This window comes from Mus pahari, chromosome 6 (assembly GCF_900095145.1).
Source record: "Mus pahari chromosome 6, PAHARI_EIJ_v1.1, whole genome shotgun sequence".
Lineage (NCBI taxonomy): Eukaryota > Metazoa > Chordata > Mammalia > Rodentia > Muridae > Mus > Mus pahari.
Genome location: NC_034595.1, coordinates 39,834,250 through 39,861,895, shown reverse-complemented (window position 1 = coordinate 39,861,895; position 27,646 = coordinate 39,834,250). Strand labels below are relative to the sequence as shown.

Below are 27,646 nucleotides of genomic sequence, written 5' to 3'. Positions count from 1 at the left end.
TTGCTTGATACTAACACAGCCTGATGCTTTCTCTTACTTGTACTGAGCTGATATCTCATGCTTATCCATTTGTTTCAACCTCTTTTTTTTTTTTTTTTTCTTTTTTTTTTTTTTTTTTTTTTTTTATCAAATGATGCTAAGTGTTTCACATAGCCTGTATGTGGCCTTAGCCCCGTCTCACAAGATGTCAGTGGGAGAAGTAATTCAGTCCCTCAGGTTGAATTCTGAATGACTCTCTGTGCATTGTTTATACTTGCTAATATTTTATTTTCCTTAATTCTACTTATATTTTAAAACGATAGCCTGGTTGGTCCTACTTTCTGCCATTCGCGATGTGAAACTTCTGTACTTCCCCCTGTCATTGCTGGCAGCAGTCTCTTTTAATACTTCATTATAACATTTTCTTCTACTTTCATATCAGAAAATTCACTATCTTTTTGTCTCTCCCTGCCATTCATAAATTTCTGTGTGGATAATTTAGTTTTGTGATCTAGGTTTCTGCTATACCTCTTCTGTGTCAATAATCAATGTGTTCATATGGTTTCTCGTCTGTTTAGGTTTAGTTCTTTATAGATTGCAAGGATTACACTCCTGTGTTTGCCCATTGCTATCTTCCCTGTGTAGAAAATCTGTTCTCTCATATGGTAAGTTTTTGACTAGAGCTGGGGCAATGGCCAGAAGTATCTCTAAACCACTAAATATCAGATTCTTCTTTCACACTGCCTGTATATGTGATATTTGCATTAGATAGCTTTCCCCTGCTATCCATAAGTCTACTTCTTGTGGTTTCCATTATCTGCAGTGACCCAAGGTGTAACTCTATTATCAATGGAAATTTCTAGAGATAAATAAAACTTTAAATTTATCTTAGCATATATTATAATCTTATAGTCAATGGTTATTATTCTCATACTATAGCTAATTTATAAACTCTCACAGGTATATGTGTGTTTAGAGAAAAATATAACATACATAAACGTCAGTATTAACTAAGATTAATAAAGGATAGATTCTATTCTGATTTGTTGTTGTTTTTGTTGTTGTTGTTGTTGTGGCTTTTCCCTCCCAGCCATCTACATGGTATTTTTATTGTTCTACATCCTTGTGTTACAAATGAGAATTCTAATGTCAGTAGATTCATCCTACTTTTAAGTAATAATTATCTTCGGTAACTTGCCAGTTCTTTAATGCCTGAAGTGTTAAGGTTTTCCTAATGTGTTTTTAAATATTCTGTATGGACGTGAGTACATTTGACGACCAAGGCCAGAAGAAGGCATCAGGTGTCCTAGAGCTGGGATTCCAGGTCGTGTTGAGCCTCCTGATGTGCATGTTGGGGACCAAACACAGAACTTGTGGAAGGACAGCACGGGCTCCTGAGCACTGAGCTATCTCTCCAGCCGCACATCCATGCAGCGTGTCTCTCACCACTCATTTCCCTGTTGGGGGACCTGTGAGTTCAGGGTGCAGATTTTCTTTAGCTTTGCTGCCACCCTCTTCCTTCTGTAGACTCTTCTAGACCTTGCCACATGGCTCACTAGGCTGCCCCTTCTCTTCTTCAGCTCTCTTCTTTCCCACCACTCACTTCTTGTGTTTTTACTTTGCTGTGGGCTTCCTTCTAACCCTTCTTTCCTGTTACTGGCTCTTGTGTTTCTTTCCTTGTCCTTGCCATAAGGAATTAATTCAGGTTGATAATTTTAAATTTCAGTTTTTACCTAATTTTAAAAGCTTTAGAGATTATTACTTTTTTATTAGTCTTGGTTATCCTTAAGACTTCGTCTGTCTTCTCCACATTGTCTATTAGATCTTCACTTACTAGTTCTTCCCTACTTCCTAGATGTGCATTGGGGCTCAAGTAAGGGATGCGAGCCTCGGGCACTTCAGAGCACATGGCTGTGGCAAGCGTGTTTGCACTTTCCTATCTATGTCTTTATGCATCTCCTTGCCTCCCTTGCATTCCCTATCCCTGGGAGTACAGTGGGCTCTCCATCCTACTGGATATTCTGGCCCCACCATGCCATTACCTGCATGCTAAACCCTTCTGGGGCTAGCTTGACGCTAAGGAGGTCCTGTGCTAGCCCTTTCTCACAAGAGTCCCACAAACCTATGGCCCATCCTTCAGGCTCCCCTGTCTTCTGCCTCCAAAGTTCTCTGGCTTAAGAGGCGTCAGTTGGGTTGGATACACTTTAAATTGAAATATGAAAGGTAGATCAAATCCAAGGCCTCTCCCCCTCCTTTACAGAACATTAATTTTTATATTTTATTCATATTCTCAATTAGTATCCTCTTCATTATTTGCTATCTTTTTGGAAGCTTATTGTTTTAATATCATGGTTTACCTTACCCCTTCGTATGCACAACTTCAAGCACATGCAAGGCGTAAGAGATATCCTGGTTAAATGTTTGGACAAATAAACTCACCCAGGATAGTTTACTGGTTTTGGTCATCTTTATTTCTCCAGTTCAAGTTCCATCAACCTGAAAATCCCCCACAGTGTAGAAGACCAGTTAGAACAGGACAGAAGAAACCCCGGGGGAGGAAACAGGAAGAGAAGAATCAGCTTTGAGTGGTCAGGAGGACGAGGACAGGGAAACGAAAGCCACCCATAATCAGAAAGCCCTTCTATGTCCAGTTCTTTTCTCACAACCTCTCTCTTTCTTAGGCTATGTGCTAGAGTTACAGACAAGCCCCATTAGATGGAATTGCACACCAAAAAGACCATTCTACCCCAGAAAATTAAAACAAAGAGGCATTCAGTCGAACGGCCTGGATGAAAACGCTGTACCTTAGCGTCCCAGGTTGCAGAGTTAGTGCAGATGCATGTGAATTCATGTTTAAATAGTCATTTGCTTTCCGTATTTGAGACTTGAATTATGCACACGTGCTCTCTCTTTGGATTACTCGATACTCGGTTGCTCTTAATCATCTTTAGGCAAAGAGATTTGAATTATACCACATGTGTAAGCCTCACCTAGAGTGGTAATTAGTCTGCGCTGCTCAGTAGCATTTAATGTTGAGGTTAATGATTCAGAAACAAGTTTTTAAAACCTGACTGAATTCCGTATATATGAGGTAGATTGGCTTGTATTCTGGGTCAGAGGCAGTTGGATGCTTGCGTGTCTAAGGCTACTGCTTTACATTTATTATGTGTAGGAGTGTAGAGTCTGGTGACCTGTATTTAAACTGCCGTTTGCTACCAGCCCAAGCTAAAGCCAATGCTTTTGGGCGTAGGGAGACTGCCTGGGTGCTTTTGCCGCTTTCTGAGTCGTCCATGGACATGGTTATAGAAAGTATTTGTCACAAAGAAGGCTTTTGGAAGTAATTATTTCATTTATTATTTTTTAAGATGTATTTCTTTTATATGTTTGATTATATGGCGTATGCGTGTGTCTGTGTACCAGGAACATGCAGTATCGGTGATTCCCATAGAGCTTGTCGGGTCCCGGAGAACTAGAGTGAGAGCCATTAGGAGTGGCTGTGAGCTGCCATGTAGGTGCTGGGAATCAATCCTCCTATCTTCCGCACGAGCAGCAACTGCTCTTGACCACAGAGCCATCTTTACAGTCCGACGGGACCTCACTGTGTAGCCCTGGGTGGTCTTGAACTTGAAGGCCAGGCTGGCTTTAGACTCAACGAGATATGCCTGTCCTCCTGAGTACTGAGAATTCTGGCCTTGGCTGTCACACCTAGAAAGATTAGTGAGGTGATAATGGTAAAGGGAGAAAGCAAGAATAGTGAAGCCATTTGCTTGTTTGCGTCGGTAAAAGAGTCCACTAAATACCAAGATGAGCACAAGTATATTTCTGTATTTCTTACCGAGTCTTAGATGCATGGGAGAAAGACAAGAACATACTTTTCTACCATATTAAAATTTTGTATCTAGCTTTACGGTGTACTGTGATTATAAATTTGTATTCCATTTTGTGTATATGTGCGTCACATGTGGAGGTCAGAGGGCTCCTGGTGTATGTCTGATTTTGTCTTTCAACCATTTTGGTCCTGGGGATCACATGCAGGTGGCTAGGCTTGACAGCAAGCACTTTTACCTGCTGAGCCATCTCTCTGACCCACCACTGTGTACTTTATTAAGAATTCCTGTTCTATAGAAAGATTTTATTAATGAATAATTTAAGTTCCCCTGTAGAGGTCCCCCACCACACCTCCTGATGTTTATTGGTTTTTACTATGTAACATTAGAAGTATAACTGATAGTTTAAGAACTTATATTTTTAAAATATTTGCAATACTCCATATAGTTTAGTACCAATGCTTGGGTGTTCTGCAATATTGTTAGTGAACTGCTTGCAAATTGCCAGCATTCTCAGTGAGTCACCAAACCAATTAAAAAAATCTTAAGGATATTAGATTTGAAAATGTTCTTCCTTAATTTAGCTTGTCCATTATATGTTATTTTAATTATTCATAGTATTGCTTAACATGCCAGGAAATGTCCTGTAATAGAATTTATTAAATAACAAAGTTTCAGTAATATGAATTCTATATTTAGTAGCATGTTTTAAAGTCTCAGATTAAAATGCTTTGTCAAGAGTTATTTAGCTAGTTTGAAGTATAAAAACAGGTCTTTGCTTGGTAGTTTTAGCCATTTTGTAATTTTGTAATCAAGTGCTCATTTCAGAAAAAGGATAATTTGAACTACTTTTCTCCCTCTTTTTTTTTTTTTCCAGGACAGGGTATCTCTGTGTAGACCTGGCTGTCCTGGAACTCACTTTGTAGACCAGGCTGGCCTCGAATTCAGAAATCTGCCTGCCTCTGCCTCCCGAGTGCTGGGATTATTACAGGTGCCACAACTGCCCAGCTGAAGTATTTTTCAATACATAGAGGACAGTTGATTTTGTAGGAAACAAAAATCCATGTCCCACTGGCATAGAGCTTCTATGTGCACCTAGGGTGTTGTTTTCTGATGCGTATCAGTGAACAGTGTTACCCACTTCTCTCCTCCTATAGATGCAAGAAATAGACGACTGCTCATTTTGTTGAAAGAACATATGTTCTCTTGCTTTTGTCATCCCAGATATTTAAGGGCTATCAGATGGGTTTTCCAGATTGGGCTTGAGTGAGTGAGAAGTGAAGGACCATGAGCCTGAAGGTGGACATTCTGATTGGGATTTGTCTTTGGGTCCATTAGAAGGTTGAAGCGAGCATGAAAGAACTATTCTCTTAATACTGATGTGGGTTTTTCCTGGCCAAGATTGCCTGTTGTTTCTTATTTTTGCTATTAATAGTAAAGGTTCACAATTTATGTATAGACTTAAATCTCACTCGTAAATAGATTGTGTAGAGGTTTTATGCATATATGGGTGTTTATGTGTATATATTTTAAATTTTATGAATTGATGTGGATGTTTTTTTCCTGAATGTGTGGTTTTGCATCATGTATGTGCAGTGTCTATGGGCACCAGAAGAGGGTATCAGATTTTCTGGAACTGGAGTTATAGGGGCTTGTGAGCTGCCATGTGGATGCTAGGGAGTGGGCCTAGGACTTCTGGGAAAACAGCCAGTGCTCCCCACTTCTGCGCCGTCTCTCCAGCTCGGGTTGCATGGCTTCAGGTATCACGATGAGTAGGAGAACTGGTCACCTTTAAAATAAAATGGAAACTGTTGCTCCTTCTCAGGAGCGCACAGTGGGAATTGCTGAAGATCCTGTCCAGCCGGGAGTAGTTGAGGCCTTTGATGTGTTCTGTTACTTTCTGCCATTTTTTCTCTTGTTCTGAGTGATTGGAAGATATTCTTCAGTTGATCAAAAACCTGGCTTCAAAAAGAGTTTTCACTCACACTCAGAACTGTGTCTCTTGGTGGCTTTATGGTGCTTTGTGTGGCACACGTGTTTAGGGTTTTGTGTAACCTGGCTTCATGGTGTTATCTCAGCTACTTTTCTCCTTTTGTCTCGTGCTTTGGCTAGATATCAGTGCCGTCCATTCTGTTTCTAATAGCAGCGGTCGGCTTATGCTCTAGGCCCTGGTTCACATGTGGGGTTTCCTTGGAATCTGGATGTATCCTTTTTCTCCATGCTCTCAGCAAAACTAAAAAGCCCCCTTGTTTTATGAAGTTTGTTACACACTTCATAGGTGGTGCTTTTAATACCCCTCAATCATAGATATGCCATAGCTACTTATAAAAGGGTCATGTGCTATCAATTTTTTTATACCATCTAGGACAAGTTTATTGTTAGCATTTGCTGAATATAAATGTTTTAAATTATTAAATCCTTCCAATGATTGAAAAGACAGCTTGTCTCATTAAATTCTCTGATCATAGTAACCTTTCCCCCTGGTTTTCCCATACATTATTTCCACCTGTTGAACTGAAGTTAAAATATTTGGTATACTTTAGGAATGGGTTGAGAACAAAAAAAAAAAAAAAAAAAAAAAAAGGAGGGGAACCATTTTATGTAGCTGAAGTTCACAGAAGTTGACTTTAGACCATTAGTTCTTACCTTGTTGGTGAAGGCCCATGGTGGGGGAGGTGTTGCATCTCAGAAATTTCATTAACAGTGGCAAAATCGCAGTTATGATGTAGAAATGGAATAATTTTATGGTTGTGGGCACCACAGCATGAGGAACTGTTTTAAAGGTTCACAAGCATTAGGAAGGTTGAGAACCAGTGTCTTGGATTTCTCTGTCCCTATTTTGTTTTGAGAGTTTGATTTTCTTCTCCTTTTTCCAGGACCCTAACAGGAGCATTCATACCAGCAGTAGCAGCAGCAGCAGCAGCAGTAGCAGCAGCAGCAGCAGCAGCAGTAGTAGCAGCAGCAGCAGCAGCAGCAGTAGCAGCAGCAGCAGCAGCAGTAGCAGCAGCAGCAGCAGCAGCAGTAGTACCAGTTTTTCAAAGCCTCACAAATTAATGAAGGAGCACAAGGAAAAACCTTCTAAGGACTCCAGAGAACATAAAAGTGCCTTCAAAGAACCTTCCAGGGATCACAACAAATCTTCCAAAGACTCCTCCAAGAAACCCAAAGAAAACAAACCACTGAAAGAAGAAAAAATCGTTCCTAAGATGGCCTTCAAGGAACCCAAACCCATGTCAAAAGAGCCAAAAGCCGACAGTAACTTACTCACCGTCACCAGTGGGCAGCAGGACAAGAAGGCGCCTAGCAAAAGGCCCCCGGCTTCAGATTCCGAAGAACTCTCAGCCAAAAAAAGGAAAAAGAGTAGCTCGGAGGCTTTATTTAAAAGTTTTTCTAGTGCGCCCCCACTGATACTCACTTGTTCTGCTGACAAAAAACAGACAAAAGATAAATCTCATGTCAAGATGGGGAAGGTCAAAATTGAGAGTGAGACTTCGGAGAAGAAGAAGTCGACATTGCCACCATTTGATGACATCGTGGATCCCAATGACTCAGACGTGGAGGAGAACATGTCCTCGAAATCTGACGTGAGTAGCCTGGTGCTTCCTCTGTCCCTTTACGGCGTGTGGGCTTTGCTTCAGATAGCTTCATGGTGAGAAACAGAGGAACGCGGATTCTGTCCCCACAGAATAGAGAGTGAAGCCTAGAAGTGAATGTCCCTAACTAACGGGAAGAAGGAAATGAAGCCATTAAGGAATCTGCAGAAGTTTTTAGGCTGTAACTGAAGTTGTTAAGGGAAAGATATATTCCACAATGCAGTAAAGGTTGTTTGAGTAGCAACAGAAAGATCCAGTGCCCTTGAGATCTTTGTTACAGTGCTCTGTACTGATTGCTGACTTGGGGAAAGGAGAGCAGTGCATCCAAGCTTGAATACAATGGAAAAGCAAGGTCAAAGAGAGACCTAGGAGGCACTGTACAACTTGTGGTCGTTATAATAAAGTAAGATTTAAAGGTTTTTAGAAACTAAATGGGAAATGGGTTACAGTTTGTTGCTTTCCTGTCTGGTCCTGGGGATACAACCCAAAGCTTTGCACGCCAGACAGTCACTCTTTTCCTAATCTGTACCTCAGCCCCAGTGCTGGTATTTTTTTTAAAAACAGTGTTATTAAGTAAAGCTTTGTTGTAACTACATACATTCATACATACATACCCACCTACCTACCTATTGAAACTTTGATATTGATATGCACCTGTAAAACTACTTTCAATGTGAAAATCAAACTGCTTTTTTCTCCACGGGGTGGCTACCAGCTGGATAAGAGGGGTGCACAATCTGGTGCATGTCAGTTGGTGGACCAGATTATCTTGCAGGTGCCTACAAAAGCATCTCAGCATGTAATCCCCCCCTCCCCCACGCCAGTTGTTGGACACTGTGGCTTAGGCTTACAATTACAGATTTGCTAAGTTGGATGGCAGAGATTTTGCAGTTACCTGTTTCAACCTCTTACCTGTATAAGAAGTCTTGCATATCTAGCATAGAATTGTTGGAAGGTATTTGATTGTATTTTAAAGACAAGGTATTACTTGCCTTGAGGTCTCATCCTTCCTCTCTCTGGTTTGTCTTAATTGATCTTTTCAGCTATGTGTCCATAACCATTAGGTCCGTTATTCTCTTTACTTTGGATGTCGGTATTCGAGGCCGTGGTAAGAATGGTGGTTTGCTAAAAATCATTGACCATTTTAGAGTACTTTTCATTCTGTCTCATGATATTTCCTATGGGTGTTCCTTATTTAAATGCTGGCAAAAGATAGGAGGCCTTTCCCCACCTGACCTGGGTTTGCACTGTTCTGTATAAGAAGCCAGCCAGTGTCAGGACAAGGAGTCAGTACCAATCCTCGCTGGTCCAGAGACTACCTCCTCTTTCTGTAAGGCTAATCCAAACTTCTCATCAAAGACCAGATTAGGAGCAGGATGCCACGTAAAATACTGCAGGTTGGATCATTTGTTCCAGTGCTAGGGAAAGACTGAACGCTTACTACTTACAGCTTCTAGAGTGGGGATGAGTAGAACGAGCTCTTCTGCTTGCCCAAGTATTTCCTCTTCCTCGTTTGCTCTGAGATGCTCCTTGTAGTTTGAAACTTATTCTTAATGTAGATCTTACCTTTTCTGTGTATTTGACTTTTGTTTCACATCACTCTGAAATGTACTCAGTGTGTGATTAATCCAAATCAGAGTTTGGCAACTTTTTCTATGTTCTGAAATGTTATTATCCTTCTAGAAAAAAAGGGCTCTCAGCATTGGGGTATGAGTCACTGGTAAGCTATGAAATCAACTTAGCGTGTCATCACCAGCGTTTGAAAAATTAGAATACATTGTAATTAGTATGAGTAAGTGAAGCCTTATGGGATTTTTATTTCAGAAAGAATGTGTTTCTTCAATGATCAGAACTTTCAGAGGCCCCTTTTTAGAATGTTTGCTGATTTATGAAGAAACCAAATGGCATTTGGAAGGCACTACTGATCTTTGATGTGTCACACATGAGCTTCCTCCTTGGGCATTTCTGTTAATTCTCCCTTTGTCTGTCTCTTGCTTTTCCCTCTTTACTCATGGTTTTCAAAACATGGCTTTTCTTTTAATAAAAGTCTATTCAGCTTGGTATATTCATCCAAATGGATACCTTGAAAGTCTTTTGAAAACCAAGATTTAGAACTGTTAGTTGCTTACAATGGAGATAGTACATTTTTAGAATTATTGTGGCCATAAACCTAGTGATCAAAAAAGGATTTCCTGTCATATGCTGTGTGTAGAAAGCATCCAAAGAGTTTTGTGTATTGCTTAGGTATAAAACTTAACAGATGGGCACATGCTTTTAGTCCCAGCACTGGGAGGCAGAGGCAGGTGGATTTCTGTGAACTCAAGACCAGCCTGGTCTACAGAGTGAGTTCCAGGACAGCCAAGGCTGCACATAGAAACCTTGTCTATGTTCAAACAACTTAACAATTATGTTTTCCTTACAGCCCTTTTGGTACTACATGCTTTTATTTTGTTTCTGTTGGTTTAATTCTTTTAAGTCATAAATTCAAGAGACTTTGCCCTTAGCAAAGCATGTTGAGAGAACTGGAATTCCACTTCCTCAGTAGTAAAGATAGCCATGCACACTGTCTGTGTTCTCACCTGGGTTCAGGACAGGAACTGGATCTGGTAGCAGGGAACAGCCATCTTCAGGGCCAGAGTTCCCATTGTCTTGGGTATGAAATGTCAGCCTCTGAGTAAAGGTGATTTGATGGCCTGGTTTTTCCAGAGTCTTTTGAAATTTATTAGTGGATTATTCATGAGGATGGGAGAGTAAGTAATTTTAGACAGAACAGGTAGAGGCCATGGACTCTGGCAATGAGACAGATGTACATGTTGGAAGGTTTATGATTATGAAGAAGGCTATGGACTAATCTGAGGAGTGGGTCAGTCTTTAAAGTGCTTACTCCACAAGCATGAGGGCCTGGGGTTTATCTGTACTACCCATGTAAATATCTAGGTGTGGCGGGACACATCTATAACTTGTCTAGGGTGAGGTGTAAGATGAATAGGCCTCAGTTTGCTGGCCAGCTACTAGTTAATGAGGTGAACTCCAGGTTCAGTAAGGGACACTGCCCTGACAAACAAGATAAACATGCCTGAAATAGTGTGTCTCCAATAGGCAGGAGAATATGGAAGGGAGGACTCTCATGGGCCTCAGCCAAAGACAGAGAACTATAGGCAACTAAAGAATGAAGAGGAAGGGGGAAATTGTCTTCCCCAGGAAAGAGCCTAAATAGTTGTCCAATAAATACCAAGTGACCAGCCCTGAAAACATACCTGAACTGAATAAGTTACATATTTATGTGCATGTGTGCATGTAACAACAATTAAGAAAAGAAAGTCATGACCTCCAGAGAGCGCCAGGGGAGTACGGGAGGAAAGGGAAAGAGAACATGAAATAATATTTTTATTTCAAAATGTTATAAAAATAGGTGGAGAGGAATTGAAAAAGACTCCCAATGTTGGTCTCTGGTCACTACCTACATCCACAAACATACCTAAACATGTATACATTTATGTAGCATACACACAGCAAGGCTGGGAAGAATAATTCTACAACTAATATGTTTTTAAGGATATCTTGTCTCAGTGTAGACTTTTTGTTGTTGTTGTCTGAGATAGGGTTTCTCTGTGTATGGCTAGCTTTCTTCAACTAGTTTTGTAAACCAGGCTGCCCTTGAACTCAGAGATCTGATCAAAGGATGTGTGGCACCAGGCTTGGCTTCAGTATAGACTTTTTAAAGTTAAAGGGCACAGTATTCCAAAAACGCTCCTCTGTGACCAAGTTAGACTTGGGCTTGTTTGTTTGTTTGTTTGTTTGTGTGTTTGTTTGTTTGTGGTAGTTTCTCATTCTATAGCCCAGGAGCTCACTATTTAGTCCAGGCTGGCCTCAAATTCACAGCAATCCTACTTTGCTCAGCTCCCTAAATGCTGGGATTACAGGCAGGAGTCTTCATCCCTGGCCAGTTATTTGTTGTTGTTTTAAACAACAAAACATAGTAAGAATTAGTTCTATTAAGAAGAATGAGGGGCACTGATAAGCGGATATTAGCCCAGAAACTGAGAATAACCAAGATACATTATGCAAAACACAAGAAAACCAAGAAAGATGACCATCGTGTGGATACTTCATTCCTCCTTAGAATAAGGAACAAAATACTCATGAAAGGATACAGGTACAGAGACAAAATTTAGAGCTAAGATGAAAGGATGGACTATCCAGAGACTACCCCATCNGGGAATCCATCCCATCATCAGNCACCAAACCTAGATACTAATGCACATGCCAGCTAGATTCTGCTGAAGGGACCCTGATATTGCGGCCTCTTGTGAGGCTATGCCAGTGCCTGGCAAACACTGAAGTGGATGCTCACAGCCGCTATTGGATGGAACACAGGGTCCCCAATGGAGGAGCTAGAGAAAGTACCCAAGGAACTGAAGGGGGCTGCAACCCTGTAGGTGCAACAACAAAATGAACTAACCAGTACCCCCTGAGCTTGTGTCTCTAGCTGCATATGTAGCAGAAGATGGCCTAATTGGCCATCACTGGGAAGAGAGACCCCTTGGTCTTGCAAACTTTATATGACCCAGCACAAGGGAAGGTCTGGGCCAAGTAGTGGGAGTGGGTGGGTAGGGGAGGGGGGGTGGGAGGGTATAGGAAACTTTCAGGATAGCATTTGAAATGTAAATAAAGAAAATAATAATAAAAAATTAAAAAAGAAAATGTCTATAAATAAATAAAAAAGAAGAATGAGGGGATCATAGCTTGTTGATTCGTAGCCATCTTCTCCGTCAGATTTACATATGTTTTCCGTATGAGGAAGGGGAAACCAGGTTGCCACCCACAGTTGTACTGCTTGTTTTCAGAGACTTCTTACTGGTTAGATGGTGAGGAAAGGTGTTGAGAAGTCTGAGCCTGCATTGTGTCTGAGCGCCATCAGGACTTGGGCAAACTGATGTTCAGAGCTCCTGCTCTGCTCTGTGCTGTGGGAGTGTGGTTAAAATGAGGTCAGCCCAGGAGTAGACAAAAGCACACTAATCAGGAAGAAAACGTTAGCTACAGCGTGTGTGTGTGTGTGTGTGTGTGTGTGTGTGTGCACCTGTGTGTGCGTGTGACATGGGTGGGGAGGGAGACAGACCTGGCTTCTGAGAAACTTTGCCACCTTTCACCTTATGGCCTTCAAGAGACAGACCTTCCCTGCTTTTTCTACCGTGTACCTTTATATGGTTTTGGGGGTGGGGGCAATAAGTGGCACATGTCATTTTGTTCTGCCTTTCGTCTTGGGGAGATGGCCTTGTTACTGATTTACACATGCTGCATGGTCATGGGGAAGAACACAGAGGTCAGAGACTGATTTATTCAAAAGTTCAGACACAATTTCACAAGCTGTTTTAGCTTTGTATTAAATGTGATCAAAGAGATTATCTCGCCAATTGCTACAGTGGGTAGGACATTGGAGTCTTTTTTTTTCCTTCCTCCCTTCCTCCTTCCAGCTTGAGTTCTCTCTCTCCTCCCTCCCTCTCTCCCTCCCTCTTTCTTTCTATTATTAGAGGAGAACATCACCAGAAGTGACTTACCATTGAGTTCCATTAATATAACCAAAGGAGTTCCTATTAAATGTTTGCGATTCTTTAGATATTTTTCATTTTCAAAGGACTCTAATATCACATGAAAGTTCATCAATAAAGTTCCTTGAAGAGGAATTTGGATAGGGGGAGAAGCTGGTAAAGAAAAGGGGCCTGATGCACAGAGAGTGAACACAGAAAGCCTGTTAAAGGGATGTTTTTGTTGAGAATACTTTACATTGAGGAAACTCCATCACTCCCATTAGACTGCAGTTTGCAACCTGTGGGTTGCGGCCTTGTTGGCAAACCTCTGTCTCCAGAATTATTTACGTTATGATTAATAACAGCCCCAGAAATTATAGTTATGAAGTAGCAGTGAAAATAATTTTATGGCCAGGGGTCACCACATGGTTAGCTGTATTAAAGGGCCGCAGCATGGAAGCTCACTGCTTAGAGGAAAGCAGCTCAGGGTTAAGAGTTCACTTGTGATGATGCTGGGGGGGTGGGGGGGGGCAGGAACAAGTCAGACTCACCAGCATCTGTCCCTGCTGGTGAGCAAGCAACATGACAGCACCAAGAAGGGCGAGAGTCTGAGCGTGTCATTAGCCCAAAGCATTCGTAATTGTGGTTTTTATTAAGCTGCATATACTTTATTATATTAAAGTCTACTGGATAATAAAAATGATTCACACCTTCTGTAATTTCTTAGTAACTTGCTTTTCATATAACTGTTTTAGAGGAACCCTGTGGAGTTGATTGGCTGGTGGGGGTTAGGGCAAAGTTTTGTATTCATAGCAGAAAGGTAGGGGAAAAAAAAACAGTAAATAAAATTTCAAGATGTTCGCTTATGATTGGATGCAGTTACACGGATAAATTCCTCATCTTTGCTTTCACGCCTTTTACTTTGCATTGTAGAGTTTCCGTCATAATGTAGAGGTCATGTTCAAAGCTCCATCGTCTTTCTTGAAGGTGGACACATTACATCTGGTATGAATGCTACCCTCTCCAATTCCAGTGTAAGAAGAAGACTTAAGTCACATCTTCCTGTGGGTTTAGCTGACCAGAATGTTCTCTTGGATAGAAATCTTGAGGGAGAGAAATAAAATCTCATCATATGGTGGCTTGCCCTCCCCCACTTCCCCCAGTAGACAGTGGAGCCAGGACTTCAAACCCCACAGTAGCAGGAATTTCTTTGAAAAAGAAAAAAGAAAAGGGGGGAGGGAAAGGAGGCAGAAAGAAAAATCAGCATCCTGCCTTTTGTTGGTCCTCATTTCCTCCAGCCCCACCCTGTTCATTGCCCTCCTTAAACTGTCTGGGGCTGGCAGTAAATGCCCTGCTGCTGAAGGCCTGGCCTTAGGTTTTTATGTGGTGGAAGGGCACTGCAGCAGAGAAGAAGGTCTGCATTGTGTTTTCAAAGTGGCTGGTTAATGGCTTGTCACTCCTGCACAGGCAGAAGCTGTAAAGGCTGTGTTTGGGGAACTCCAGCTGGAGAGGCCATTCATTAGGGGCTGCCTCACTCCAGGGGGGAGCCTCTCATTCTGCGCCCCTGTTTTCTGTGTTTTATAAGTGAAGGTGGAATTACCTGAAGGGGTTACAGTCCTTTCTTACTCTTGGTAGATTTAGCTCAGTATAATAGAACGTTCATTTAAACAATTGGATGAAAGTGAAAATTGTGGTATGTGTGGAGCTCTTCTTCAGAAGACACCATTTGCTTCCAGATTGGAAGGGATTTAGTCTGGTGAGGTCCTAGCCAATCACAATGCCATTGATTCATCCAGATTCCTGATTTCAAAAAGAGGGAGGCAGATAAGGAATAACTTAAGAAGATGATTTTTTAAATTTATTTTTATTTCATGTGTATGAATGCTTGCATGCATGTATATGCATCATGTATATTCCTACTATCCACAAAAGCCAGAAGAAGGAGTTTGCTGCCCTTGAATCAGACTTACAGCCATTAATAAATTGCCACGTGGTTGCTGGGATCTAACCCAGGTCCTCTGCAAGAGCAGCAAGTACTCTCAACACTGAGCTGTCTCTCCAACCCCTAAAAAGATGTGGTGTTGGTGTTTTTTGTTTTTGTTTTTCTTTTAAAGCAGCTACAGGTCTCTTTCTGTTATTTCAGTATATGTTTCAGTGTGATAGCTTTAAAATTAAGCAGTTTCTCAAACTCCATGTTACAGAGGTTGTAAACAGGCTCTGTCATACCATTGGCTTTCACCAAAAATTGACAAAGCAGAGCGTTTCCACTCACATGCATTGGCCCCACATCTTTTCCATTAAATTCTAGGCTCTCTTTAAAAGGACTGAGTCACCCGTGCAGGGAACTGTGGCCTCAAGTTTTATTATTTGTGTAATTGTGTTCTCTCTCATCTTTTGACACAGCACAGTCTCTGCAGAACAATGCCACATGGGTACTGTTGAACTTCTAAGTGATTCCCCTGCTAATTTCCCTGACACAGTTTTGTGAATTGTCACGATTGCCATAATTTTACCAACAAGAAGACAGAAGCTCAGAGATAAGGCACCGCTAAGATTGGCATGTTTAAAAGTTGTAGAAACTACACAGGTGTGATGCACACATACCCTTAATCCCTTTAATCAGGTGGCAGAGACAGAGGCAAGAACTTCTAACTCTTTTGCTTAGAACCCGCCTAAGGCTGTGGGCTGTGTATCACTATAAAGTGTCTTAGGGGTCATTTGCTTGCTCGAAAGTGGTTCCCACTGTATCTGCATGGAAGTTTATGTTCCACAGAGCCAAGCTGCAATTTATCAAGCCTCCCCAGAAGGTGCCACTGAATAACAAATGGTGCCCTCCAGGTGAGGGGCTCCTTCTGTTGGACTCTTCTGGTTCTATTTTGTACGTTCATCTCATTATAAGTCATTAGAAATGAAGGATATGCATTCTTCATATTCGGTGATGGGAAGCCACTGGTTTCCTTTGGTGTCTGAGTAAATATCTAAACAAGTTTGTGAAATTGTGCTCAGTGGGCAACAATTTATGGCTGTAAACTTTGAAGGCTGTGTCATGGTCCACAAAGAAACATCTTCCCCATGGGGATTCTTCCGGTCACTGAAGGTGACAGCGCAATAAACTGCTCCAGAAAACATCAGAGATTCTTCCGTTGGTTGGAGAAAATGGAAAAGTGCTCACTTAAGTGTTTAGAGACAATATTTTTTTCCTGTGAATTCTGAAAACACACACGATGGGGATGGTAATGTGTCAGGAGACTTGGAGCAGAAAGAGGTAATCTGTGACATAGAAAAGGAACGTTCCTTCATCTTTCTCAGTCACAAGAAGGGAGTTTGTGTCTAGGGCACTTATTACAGTCAGTACTTACCTGACTTATCAAAAAGATGAGTAAACAGACCCTAGATTGGGGCATCAGTACTTAGAATTATGTAGTGCTGGTTCTTAGAAATTAAATTGTAGGTACTTGCTTTATTATGTTATTTGTCCATTGTTCTTGTCGTCCTCATTGTAATCTTCTCCTTCCTCCTCCTTTTCCTCTTCCTCCTCCCCTCTTCCTGCTCTTCCTCCTCTTCCCCCTCTACTTCTTCCTCCTCACCCTCCTCCTCATCATCATCATCACCACCATCATCATCATCATCACCACCACCACCACCACCCTGAACTGGCATTGAGCTCTGACAAGGATAACTTTGAGCCTTTCATCCTCTTGCCTATACCTTCCAAGGATGGAGATTTTGGTGCTGCCATGCTGTACTGGGATTAAAGGCAGGACTTCACTTTGATAGGCAAGCACTTCACCAACTGAGCTCTAGACAGCTTCTATTTGTTTTAGTGTCATGAACCATCCTAGGACTTGAGTCACTGTGTATGGATATGTGTGTACATGTGTGTATGCATGGTGTGTGTATACATGTGTGTATGCATGGTTTGTGTATGGGTGTGTGTGCATGTGTTTATGCATGGTGTGTGTACATGTATGTATGCATGGCATGTTTGCTCTCCATCTTATTTTTTGAGGCAGGGTCTCGTACTGAACCTGGAGCTCATTGCATCTGTGACACTGACTGCCATCCTGTCCTTTGGCTCTAAAAGCTTATACAGCAAACATGTACTCTCTTCCCAGCCCTTGAGGGTTTTTGCTTTGTTTTGTTTCAATGTTTTAAATGAAATTATTTTTCTCAATTAAAATGACTTGAATACTAAATAATGGGCCTTATTATGACATTTTCTTGCATGTATTTTTTACATTGTACTTTGTTCATATGTCCCTGCCTGTTACCAACCCTTGCTTCTCCTTCCATTGGTCCCCTTTCTCCTGTAATTCTATTGCTCTTTCTCTGCTCCTCTCCCCTCCCCTTCCTCATTCCACTCTCCTTCCTCATCATTTTATCTTACAGAAAACACTTTCTTTTAAGCACGTTTTATTGTAATATTTTGTTTATGAATGTTTGATCACCGTTAAAACACATCACACTTTTTTTACTTCTTCATGTGGTGTCATATTAGACTGTACAAATACACAGTTGGAATTTAAGCTGCCCTTTCAGGTAGGTGTGAGCCAATGAGAGGGAAGTGTGGGTAGGAGGACCCTTAGCGAGGCCATTCTTCAAAAGAGGAAGCAGTGTGGTGAAGCTCCGTCATCACAGGAACGAAGGCACTGTGGGGGCTTAATAAATATTTTTATATTTCAATGTATTGTTAGTTTGTGTGCCTAGTTCAAAGGACAAGCTCTGGAATTGGTTTTCCTCTTCCGTCATGGCTTCTATAGATTGAGCTCAAGTTGTCGGGCTTGCGAGGCAAGCGCCTTTCACCAACGAGCCATCTCACAGGCCTTACTAAATGTTTTTTGAGAGGAAAAAAATGTGGTTTAGCTCTCCTCATTCTCACTTCCTGGTCAGCTGGTGATGTTGCTGTGCTCTGGTGAAGAGGTAGGAAAGAGGATGACCCCTGGCTCTGAGAGGGAACGCAGGAAGAGCTGAGATGGTTTCTGAGATGCTGGCGCTCACTATGCATCTGAGCAGCAGAACTGAGGAGTCTCTCCTAGGGAACTTGTTCATCAGTATCCTGTCCCCTTACTAGGTTCTTCATGCCATCTGGTGAGGCTCCCATCTGTTGGACTGTGTTACCTAAAGCCTATACACATAAAAGCTAAAGAAGGAGAGAGGGCACCCTAGTTCGGAGGCATAGCCATGCCTGACTGTTAATTAGGGAAGGGGGTCTGAGTATACATATGGTCCGAGAATAATACTCTTGGGACCAAAAGACAGATAGGTTCAGTTTATTTATAGAGACTTATAAGATGTAGATTTTAGTGATAGTAATTACTTTGTGAGATACAGCTGTCATTCAGGTATGTGTTAGTTTAAGCAAAAACTATCATGTCATTTGTAAAAACATACTATTTGGTAATTTTATGGATTATATTCTGTAAAGACCTTGCGGAGGTAGGGCAAAGGCAAAGAGAACCCCATAGAAGCCTGGTGCTTGTGTAATCCATGATTACATGTTTCAGAATGTCTGTATGCATGTATGTGTGTATGCACACATGTGTATGTTGGGAGTGGGGCACATGGGGAAGCCAGAAGTTGATATTGTCTTCCTCAGCTACTCACCACCCTACCTGTTGAGACGGGGTCTTTCACTGAATCTGGAGGGATCCTCCTGCTTTGTCCGGTTTTATGGAGATGTTGGGCTGCCATGCTTGACCTTCACTGTGCGGTGTTGGGGAATGAACTTGGGTCCTCTTACATAGTAAGAACTTCACTGACAGCCATTTTCAAAGCCCTCCGTGTATTTATAAAATAACTGTTTTCCATTTGCCTAGCCCCAGACTTTATCTGAAATCAAGGACGAATCTTTCTGAAACAGGTCTCATTTTATTCAGCTAGCAAGCCCCTCTCAGTGTGACCTGACACACTTTCAGTTGACGACGGAGTGCTCACTGCATTTCCAGCTCCCTCCCTTTGCTCCGTTATTTCTCCCACATTGTTTTAATTAAAAGTGAACTTCATACTTGTTCCAGAGATTACAATATGTTTGTTTGTTTTTTTTTAGTTGCACCTAGTGTGTATGTGTAAACATCCATTCCTTCATGCCATGCCATGGTCTCCATGGGCGACCTGTGAGAGTCTGTTCTATCCCTATCCCAAGTGGATCTTGAGGGTTAATTTTAAGCTGTCAATCAGACTTGGTAACAAGCACTTTAAGTTGCTGAGCCATCTTGCCAACCTAAACTTAAAAATTATCTATTAATTTATTTTGTACATGTGTGAGTGCAGGTATCTGCATTCTGTGACACACTGCGGTGGCCATGAGATACCTCTACAGAGTCAGGTCCCTCTGGTACCTAATGGAGGAAGAGATTGAACTCAGGTGGTCAGGTCAGCATGTGAGCACTTCAAACTGCTGAGTCATCTTGCCAGCCCCCTGATAGGTGGTTTTTTTTGTTTGTTTGTTTTTTGTTTGTTTGTTTGTTTTTTAATGCTAGTTTTCTGATACTTTTAAGTCAAAAATCCAGCCAGACTAGCATGTTATGGCTACTTCCACTGTCCAGCAACTCTCAAGAGACCTGCTGTTCACTGCCAGCCCCTCCTGTAGAGGTAAGCCTCCCACAGGTCTTGTTTTGTGTAATAAAATCAAAGGATTTTATAGTTAACCTGCAAGTGCAGAGGTGTGACAGGTGTGGTGTGTTATAGCCACCTGTGTCTGCTCTCATCATACCTGTGGACTGGCTAGGAGCTCTGTGCTTTCTTTATTCTTTATAGAAACTGCAAAGGTTAAAAATCATTCTTTGGTATGGAGGTTTATGGTCAAATTTAGAAACCATATACGATGTCTCTACACAGCTTGTGATATGGCCACAGGGTAATTTATAGGCAAGATGAGAATTCAGAAATCTCTTCTTGCTCTTGAGTTTTGGAGAGGAGAGCCGGAGGCCAAGTTTAGTAATTTACTTGAGGCCATAGAACCTAGACTTAGGATCCAACCCTCATCAGCATTCTCTTGGCTCTTTACCCATTGAGTCATGACACCAATATGCCTGCCATTGAACACTGAACGTGGTCTCTGATGTAGTGTCACTGACAAAGACTAGGCTCCCACACAGTGCCTTAAACCTGAGCTGTTCAGCTGCTGTCATGGGAACCTGTTCATCTGTCTTGAGTGCAGGAACCTGTTGTTTCTTCTTCTCAGTAGAACTTCTCTGGGAGACTCTTTTTATGCCTGACTGAGGTAAAGGTGTCCACCAGGTGGCTATGACAGACCTGACTGGTGAATATTCTGGTAGATTCTAGACTAGTCACCTCTGTGAAATTACCAACTGCAATAACATTTCATACATTTTGAATTAGAAAAATCTTGAGGCAAAATAGTGATACATTTAAATATCTGGCAAGTCAAAAGTCTTCATCCTATTTAACATGAAAACACACAGGAAACAGCAGTCTTCTGTAAATGGAGTCTTCATACTTGAGGCTGGAACTTGGATGTGATGGCTGGTACTCCTGTTTAGCACACAGGAGCGCAGGAGGAACTAAGCTCCTCCCCCTGACCTCTGGCCTCATGGAACTTGTCTGTTCATCCTGTCAATCATGCTGGATTTCTCACCCAATGAGAGGAAATCGGATGCCTCAGTCCATTTTCGTATGTCTTTTAGTGGAAGCTAGTTCCACCCACATCCCCAAACCCATCGGAGCTTAGGTGGGTTCATATGCAATCTGCTTATTTACCAGTCCCTGGGCAGTAGTGACAGCACAGAATAGCATGCACGCAGAGATTTCCTTCTGGTGCCAGAAGGAGATGAGTTTGGGCAGTACCCACTGGTACAGTGGAGACTCAATGTCCCCTCAAGCCTCCTTTCAGTTGTTTGGGTAGCGTTCCAGATTTGTTCCCCAAATGTCTGTGGACTTTTCACCTCCTTTTCTCTGCTTCAAGCTAACAAGACACTATTGATGTGGTTGCCCTGACCCAGCTCTCCGAGATGAGACTGACTTATTACAGCTCATCTCCTGCATCTTTGCTTTTGTCCGTTTTTACAAATTCATTCCTTGAGCATTTCATATAGGTCTACAATGAATGTCATATCTATCCCCCAGGTCCCCAATCACCTCCCTCTAGCTTCCCCCAAGTTGTCCCCAACTCAACTGTATGCTTTTTTAAAAAAATTAATCCACTCCCAGTTTTGACATTTACTTATGAGTGTCTGGGGCAGGGCATGCATGTGCCATGGCCGGTGTGGGAGACGCAGGAAGGCTTGTGGATTGAGTTCTCTGCTTTCACTGTACGGGGCTGGACTCATCTTGCTAGGCTTGATAGTAAGTGTGTTTACCTGCCAAGCCATCTTGTACTAACCTTCAAGCTGTGCCCCCCACCCCCAAACTTTCTAAAAACACACATATTAGTTCTGGTAGGAAATAGACAAAATAATAGATAATCATTCATTAAAATGAGGGTATGTCAAAATAATAGATAATCATTCATTAAAATGAGGGTATGTCCAGTCCTTTTCAAAACACCCTTGTGTCTTTGTTTACCATTTGTTAGTTTTTTTGAGACAAAGTTGCATTAGATAGCTCAGGCTGGCCTCAGGGTTGCTATGTATCCCAGGCTGGCCTTAGCCTCTGAATCCTGGGATTTCAGGCTTAAGTCACTCTGCTAACAAAATACTAGGTTTAAGACCTATCACTTTCCATAAAGCATTAAATTGTTTCATAAGAGCTTCTTTAGGATAAGAGGCAAATTATATTGAGATGTTCTGTTTTTCTTTTTATCACCTCCTATTTGGAAGTCTTTCATATAAATGAAATATAGACTAGTATAATGAACCTTTCACATTCTATCAGCTGAAGGTCGATCCATTTTCTTTTGTAGCACAGTCAAATTGTGATTTGTAACGTGATTCAAGATACTGTATTCTACTCATAGATGCTCTTATCTCTAAGGAGATAAGAGCCTTCAAAGAACAGATCAAAAGCAGCAAGATCACCTCTAAACTGGGTCCTGATGCTCACTGCCATCAGGTATCTAGCTACTGAGGAAATTTTTAATAAAATAAAACCTCACTATTTTTTCTATCTTTGCATTATTTGTTTAAATGGGAATCCAAATCAAGTTCCACTTTTATGCCTGTAACAATGTCTGTTAAATTAATCTATAAGTGTCCCCATTCTCTCCTCTTTCTAACATAAAAAACAAAGGGGGTGCTCGGTCTTCTGGGCTAAATCGTCAGTCCAGATGTGAGTGATTTCCTGACGTGCGCTCTCCAGATGAGCTGTCGGAGGCAGGGGTGTGCTCAGATCTGGGTTACACTTTGGTTTTTTTGTTTGAGGGGGGCACAGGACTGTTTCATGGTGTTTCTGGGATCCTGTTGCTCAAATACTACAAGGAAAGGTCTCAGTGTTAACAGCCTTAGCTGTTCTGTGTCTACAGATTTAATTCATTAAGTTTTAGGGGCTAGAGAGATGGTCCATTGGTAAAGAGCACAGGATAGGAGTTTGGATCTGGCAGCTCATAACCACCCAGTACTCCAGGGGTTCTCACAGTCGTCTTCCGGCCTCTGCAGACACCCACAGTCTCGTGTACATCCCCACACAGACACATATGCTGATAAGTTTTCCTTTTAAGTTGTAATTTGTAACTATTTCTTGTTGTTCTTTACATACTGGCCACAGTTCACCCAAACTGAGGCACTTCTGTCTTGTGTAGAGGTATAGTTTGTAGCCAGAGGTACAGTTTCTGGAGCAGAGGGAATAATCCTGTTTAATATTTCTCCTTTATCAGTATTTAGAAGGATGAGATTGGTTCCTTGGTGCACTTGAGCAGTTTCAAGCACTTTAAATTTTATTTACTCACTTGCTTACTAAACTTATAGGAGTTGAATGTCTTGCACATAGAAGCAGGTGTTCTACGGAGCATTCCTTCCATCCATCACAGTGTTTTGTAAGCCTTGCTCTTTTCCCTTTTAATCTGACTGTTGGCTTCCTCATTTTTCTTTGCTCCTCCCCATGTTGTAGTTATTCTACAGTATCAAAAATCCTGAATTCCCTAGGGCAATAAGTTTGGGTCTTTTTATGACCTGCTTAATGTAGGCTTGTCTGAGTAACTACCTCCACCCCTTGCCCTTCACAGGTTTGTGCTTTAATCCACAAACAGTTCATATACACTTTGAGTATAATTGTTATTTTCTTATATTTTTCCTAATCCATTCAACATGTTGAAGACAGATTCCTTAAGTATACAGTTTCTTAGATCTTTGCACTGTGTCTGACCATAGTAGTTCCTCAGCAAAAGTTCCGTAGTGCAAAATGTACTAATACACACACACACACACACACCCTCTTTACTAACATATAATGGAAGGTCTTAACTCTGAACACATATGAGCAGTTGGGAGCAGTGACATTTGGTCTGTCCCCTTTGGAGATGGAGTAGGTGGTCCATAAAGGTCAAGAGACCTCACTGTATGAATAAGAGTTATCTTGGCTCTCACACAAGTACACAGGACAGAGTATAAGCCACCCTTGTACATGCACGTTCATACAGTAAAATCCTGGGGTAACTTGAAGGCTAAAGTAAAGAAGGTGTGTGGGTGGGACTGTGTGGTTGCTGCCTTTGTGTTACAGCGCGTGGACTTGGCAAGTGTGAGAACTCTTCAGAACTTCCTGGAAAATCCTTCATAAAACTGCTTCTATCATGGAGAATATTAAACAAGAAAAAAATAGCACAGGGGGAAGCAAAGACTACAAATTAATCTTTTATTGTGACAACAAAAAGATGTGAGTCTAAAAATCCCCAAACATTTGCTTCTGTGTTTTAAAAAAGCAAATAGATTGAGAGAAATTTCAATAACAGGATGTTGAAGTGAAAGACATTTCTGCCTCCCAGTTTCCTATAGAGGACCGTGCAGAGGCCTGATAACACGAGCGTTACAGGACCACCTTGTTTCACTGTCTTTGCATGGTGAAATATGAGTCCCTTCCCTCTAATGTTTATATGTGCTTTTGAAATTATCGCAACTGGTAAAATGCCTCTTGAATCTAGTACAGAATGCCAGGTGCCTCCACCCCTACCCCGCTGCTGCTGCCTGTTTGCTGGAGTTGCATAATTGTCAAGACAAATTAGTTTAATAACTTTAATTTGATGGGCCAGTGTTTACTCAATGATCATGCTTGCATATCTGCAACCATACAATTAAACGTTTATTATATATGTAGATGAATCAGTAACAAAATACAAAAATCCTTAAGCTCCTCACTGCAAGAGGCAAGTCTGGGTAATAGTGAGTTAATCTGAACAGTCGGCTGTATGGCAGGAGAGCAAAGGTGAGGTGACTACAGTTAATTCCCTTGAAAAATTAGCACCTTAGTGTTATTCATGTTGCCAATGCTGTTCTCAAATACATATTTAATTATGCTCACTGGCAGGCTGTAGCATATGTCAGGGTAGTTTTTACCAGAGTCATCATTACTTTTAAAGAACAAAACTTAAACCCAAATTAATTTTCCACCATAGGAGTTTGAGTCTATTAAGGGGGGAAAATTACTATTTTGAAAGAGAAAAGGTTGCCACAACCATCTTTTCATTTTTAACTCACTGAACTTGATCATATCCAATACTCCCCATCCTGTGGACCCCTTCCACCTTCATGTCCTCATGTTTTTATCTCCTGTAATGCTCTGATTTCATTTAGTTCTGCTTCATGATCATAGACAATCTACCAGGGTCTATAACCATGAAGAAAAATAAATCCTCATCTCCCAGAATCCCATCAGCTATCGGGGTGCAATGAGCCCTCACCAGCCTTTGCTAGAATTTTTGACTGACTTGATCATGGTCAGTTAGCAACAGCTGCTATGAATTCATGAATCAAATTATGTCCAGAAAAATCAGCATTTCTCCACACTTCTTATCCTTTGGCTCTTAGATTCTTTCTGCTGCTTCTTCTGTGATGTTCCCTGAGCCTTGTCGGGTCAACGTAGATGTCTCCCTTAGGACTGAATGTTCCATGACTTTTTTCCTCAGCACATATGCTAGTTATGACTCTCTGTATTGACTGCTGCCCACTGCAAAAAGAAGCTTCTTTGACCAAGGTTGACAGGAGCACTAAGGTATGGATATAAAAATAAATATATAGAATGCTGTTTAGCAATGTGTCTGTTTAGCAACACCGGTAGTGGGTTTGCCTGCCTAGGCCTGTGACCTCCTCCATCATGTGACCTCCTCCATCATGTGACCTCTATCATATGCTTTTCTTGACCAGGCTTATGATTCCAGGCATGAGCTTATTCCAGTGGAACAAGCTTGAAGTGCAGGAAAAAACAAATAAATAAACAAAAAACAGATGGTTACTACCATAATAATCATGCCACCATTGCAACTGTTGGTGTATCATGCTCACCAGCATATTCTATTACATGAAGGTACAATCTCAGAACCTAAACACAGAAACCTATTGTTCTAACAGTATCCCATCTTGCATGCCAAGACAGCCGATGGGAATCTTTCCTGTCTTTATTCCTTAGACCCTCTAAATTAGAACCTATGTGCTGCTAGGTTCTGCCCAACTGTCCTTCTTCCCAGACAGGTACCTACAAGTTCTGCACCAGAAGTTAAGTGAAAATCTTGTACTAAGAACTGTTCTCACAGTCCACCCCAAAGGTCGAATAAATGATCCTCTCACCAAAAACCAGTATAGCTATTCCCAAATGACTATGTTAATCCTGTCTGTAATTACATCAGTTAAATATTATATAAATTTAGTAACGTATACAACATGTTGTTTCCATGAAAACAAAATAAAATTTGAAATAAGATCCCTTAGGAAAAAAAAACTTATTCTGAAAACAGATAGAGGCAAACATGCTGAGTCTCTTGGGCCTTTGCGTTCTACCAACCATGAAGATCCCAGGATTTCTGCTCACAAAAAGCAATCCCAGATCATGTTAAGACATGCATTTGATTTGTATCTGAGACATTTCAGAACTCATTCAAAACCCCTCAGCCACAAATCAAAAGTTTAATGACTTAATGTATATTAGTACATAATACTAAATAGGCTATTTAGGTGCGTGTGTATTTAATGAGTTCTCGTGTGTTCTGACAGATCGCTAGCAGCCAACACTGGTGACTACTTCTTACTCATAACTTGAGGTACCTCCCTTTGTTTCTTGAGTCAGGACAGCCTTACTTCAGCAACAGGATGCCTTTGATTCGCCACCTTTCCTTTGTTCCGTTTTGTCTGTGTTGATCTTGTAGATGCCTCATGTCTATGCACATAGCTTCCGGCTGACTCATAGGTTCTTTAGCATTGGCAACGCCGCTCCCGTTACTGTGTGCCTTCAGTGGCCATGTGAAGACATTCATCTTTTCTTTATGATGAGTTCAAACATCTTTTCTACTAGATATTTTAAATATACATCTAATTGTCATCAACTATACTTACTTACCCTACTATGCTATGGGATATTAGAAGGTATTGTTCTTATCAAACTGTATACTTAGAGCCACTGGTTTTTCTTCATTTCTTTCCTCTCCCTTCTGTTCTCCTGTTCTGGTAACCATTGTCCCATCATTTACATTTATGAGATCAGTGCTCTCGGCCTCTGCTATGCAAGAACATGCGGTATTCTACCTTTTGGATCTTATTTATCCCACTATTACAATACCTTCTAGTTCCGTCCTGTTATTACAAATAGCAGGATTGAATTTTTTCATGATGAGGGGAATAATAATTACATTGGATTTATTTATATACCATATTTTCTCGGCCCCATTAATCTATCATTGGCAAGATCATGTGTTTTTATAAATGAGGCAAAAGGCTACTGTTCCAGAAGGAGTCCTGAGGCCCAGTCTCAGACTTGCACTTGTTTTGTGAAGCAAAACGCTTCTTAATATCTCTGAGGATTAATTTTACAGTCTCTGAAATATGAATACTACCTGATAAAGTTGTTCACTGAATCATTAGGAAATGGTGTGTGGTATTTAGCTGATGCTTTGTTAATACTTATAGAATCACATGTCCCTAGACAATTTTTCTTTTGTAATAAAACGGGCATCTAGATCATACACAGCCTTCTGGATTATATGGTGGACTGTATTTATAAAGGATTTCCACAATTTTTGACTGCTGATAAAAGATGTTAAAGAGATGCCTTTGTCTGTAGAATATAACGTGAAAATGCAGTGGTATGAGTCTTTTATTGTTATAGTTGGCAGCTTGGTTCTGCTTTGATATAATACAATGGCAAATGCTCTGTTTGCATGTGTAGCTAACATTTGATAGCATGCTTCTCTTTGTCTTATGGATTTTGTAGATGAAAATTTCTTTTCTTTAATGCATGCCTCTATGAAGACCCAGCCACAGAGTTCTGTGTTCAGAAAACCCTGTTGTATATAGTTTGTTACTACAGGATGGTTTCTTATCACCCTGACACCTATCAGTAACCCTGTCAGCCCTTCAACAGTTTAAAGACCAGAAAAGCGCACATAAGGCTAACGTGTTTTAATCCATCGGAAAGCACATTGCTGCTATTATTATTATTATTATTATTATGCTTTCATCACGCGTAGTTCCACTGCTCCAGTTATCAAAGGAAAGCTTTTAATTGTTATAGAAAGAACAGTTAAATGTGTTTAACCCATATTTTTTCCTGAATGCCAAATATTTTTGAGAAAGAGAGAGAGAATAATTCTTTTTTTCTGATTAGTTCATTTACAAAATAGAGAGCA

General features: G+C 41.1%; 1 protein-coding gene across 3 annotated transcripts in view; it reads left to right on the top strand.

The window, feature by feature from the left end:
* Window positions 1–27,646, top strand: part of Mllt3 (MLLT3 super elongation complex subunit) — a 264,581-nt gene that overhangs the window by 187,526 nt on the left and 49,409 nt on the right. For all 3 annotated transcript variants that reach the window (XM_021199690.1, XM_029539487.1, XM_021199691.2), the window contains exon 5: window positions 6,683–7,390. In XM_021199690.1, the coding sequence (XP_021055349.1) occupies window positions 6,683–7,390 (708 nt within the window). The remainder of the gene's footprint in view (window positions 1–6,682; window positions 7,391–27,646) is intronic.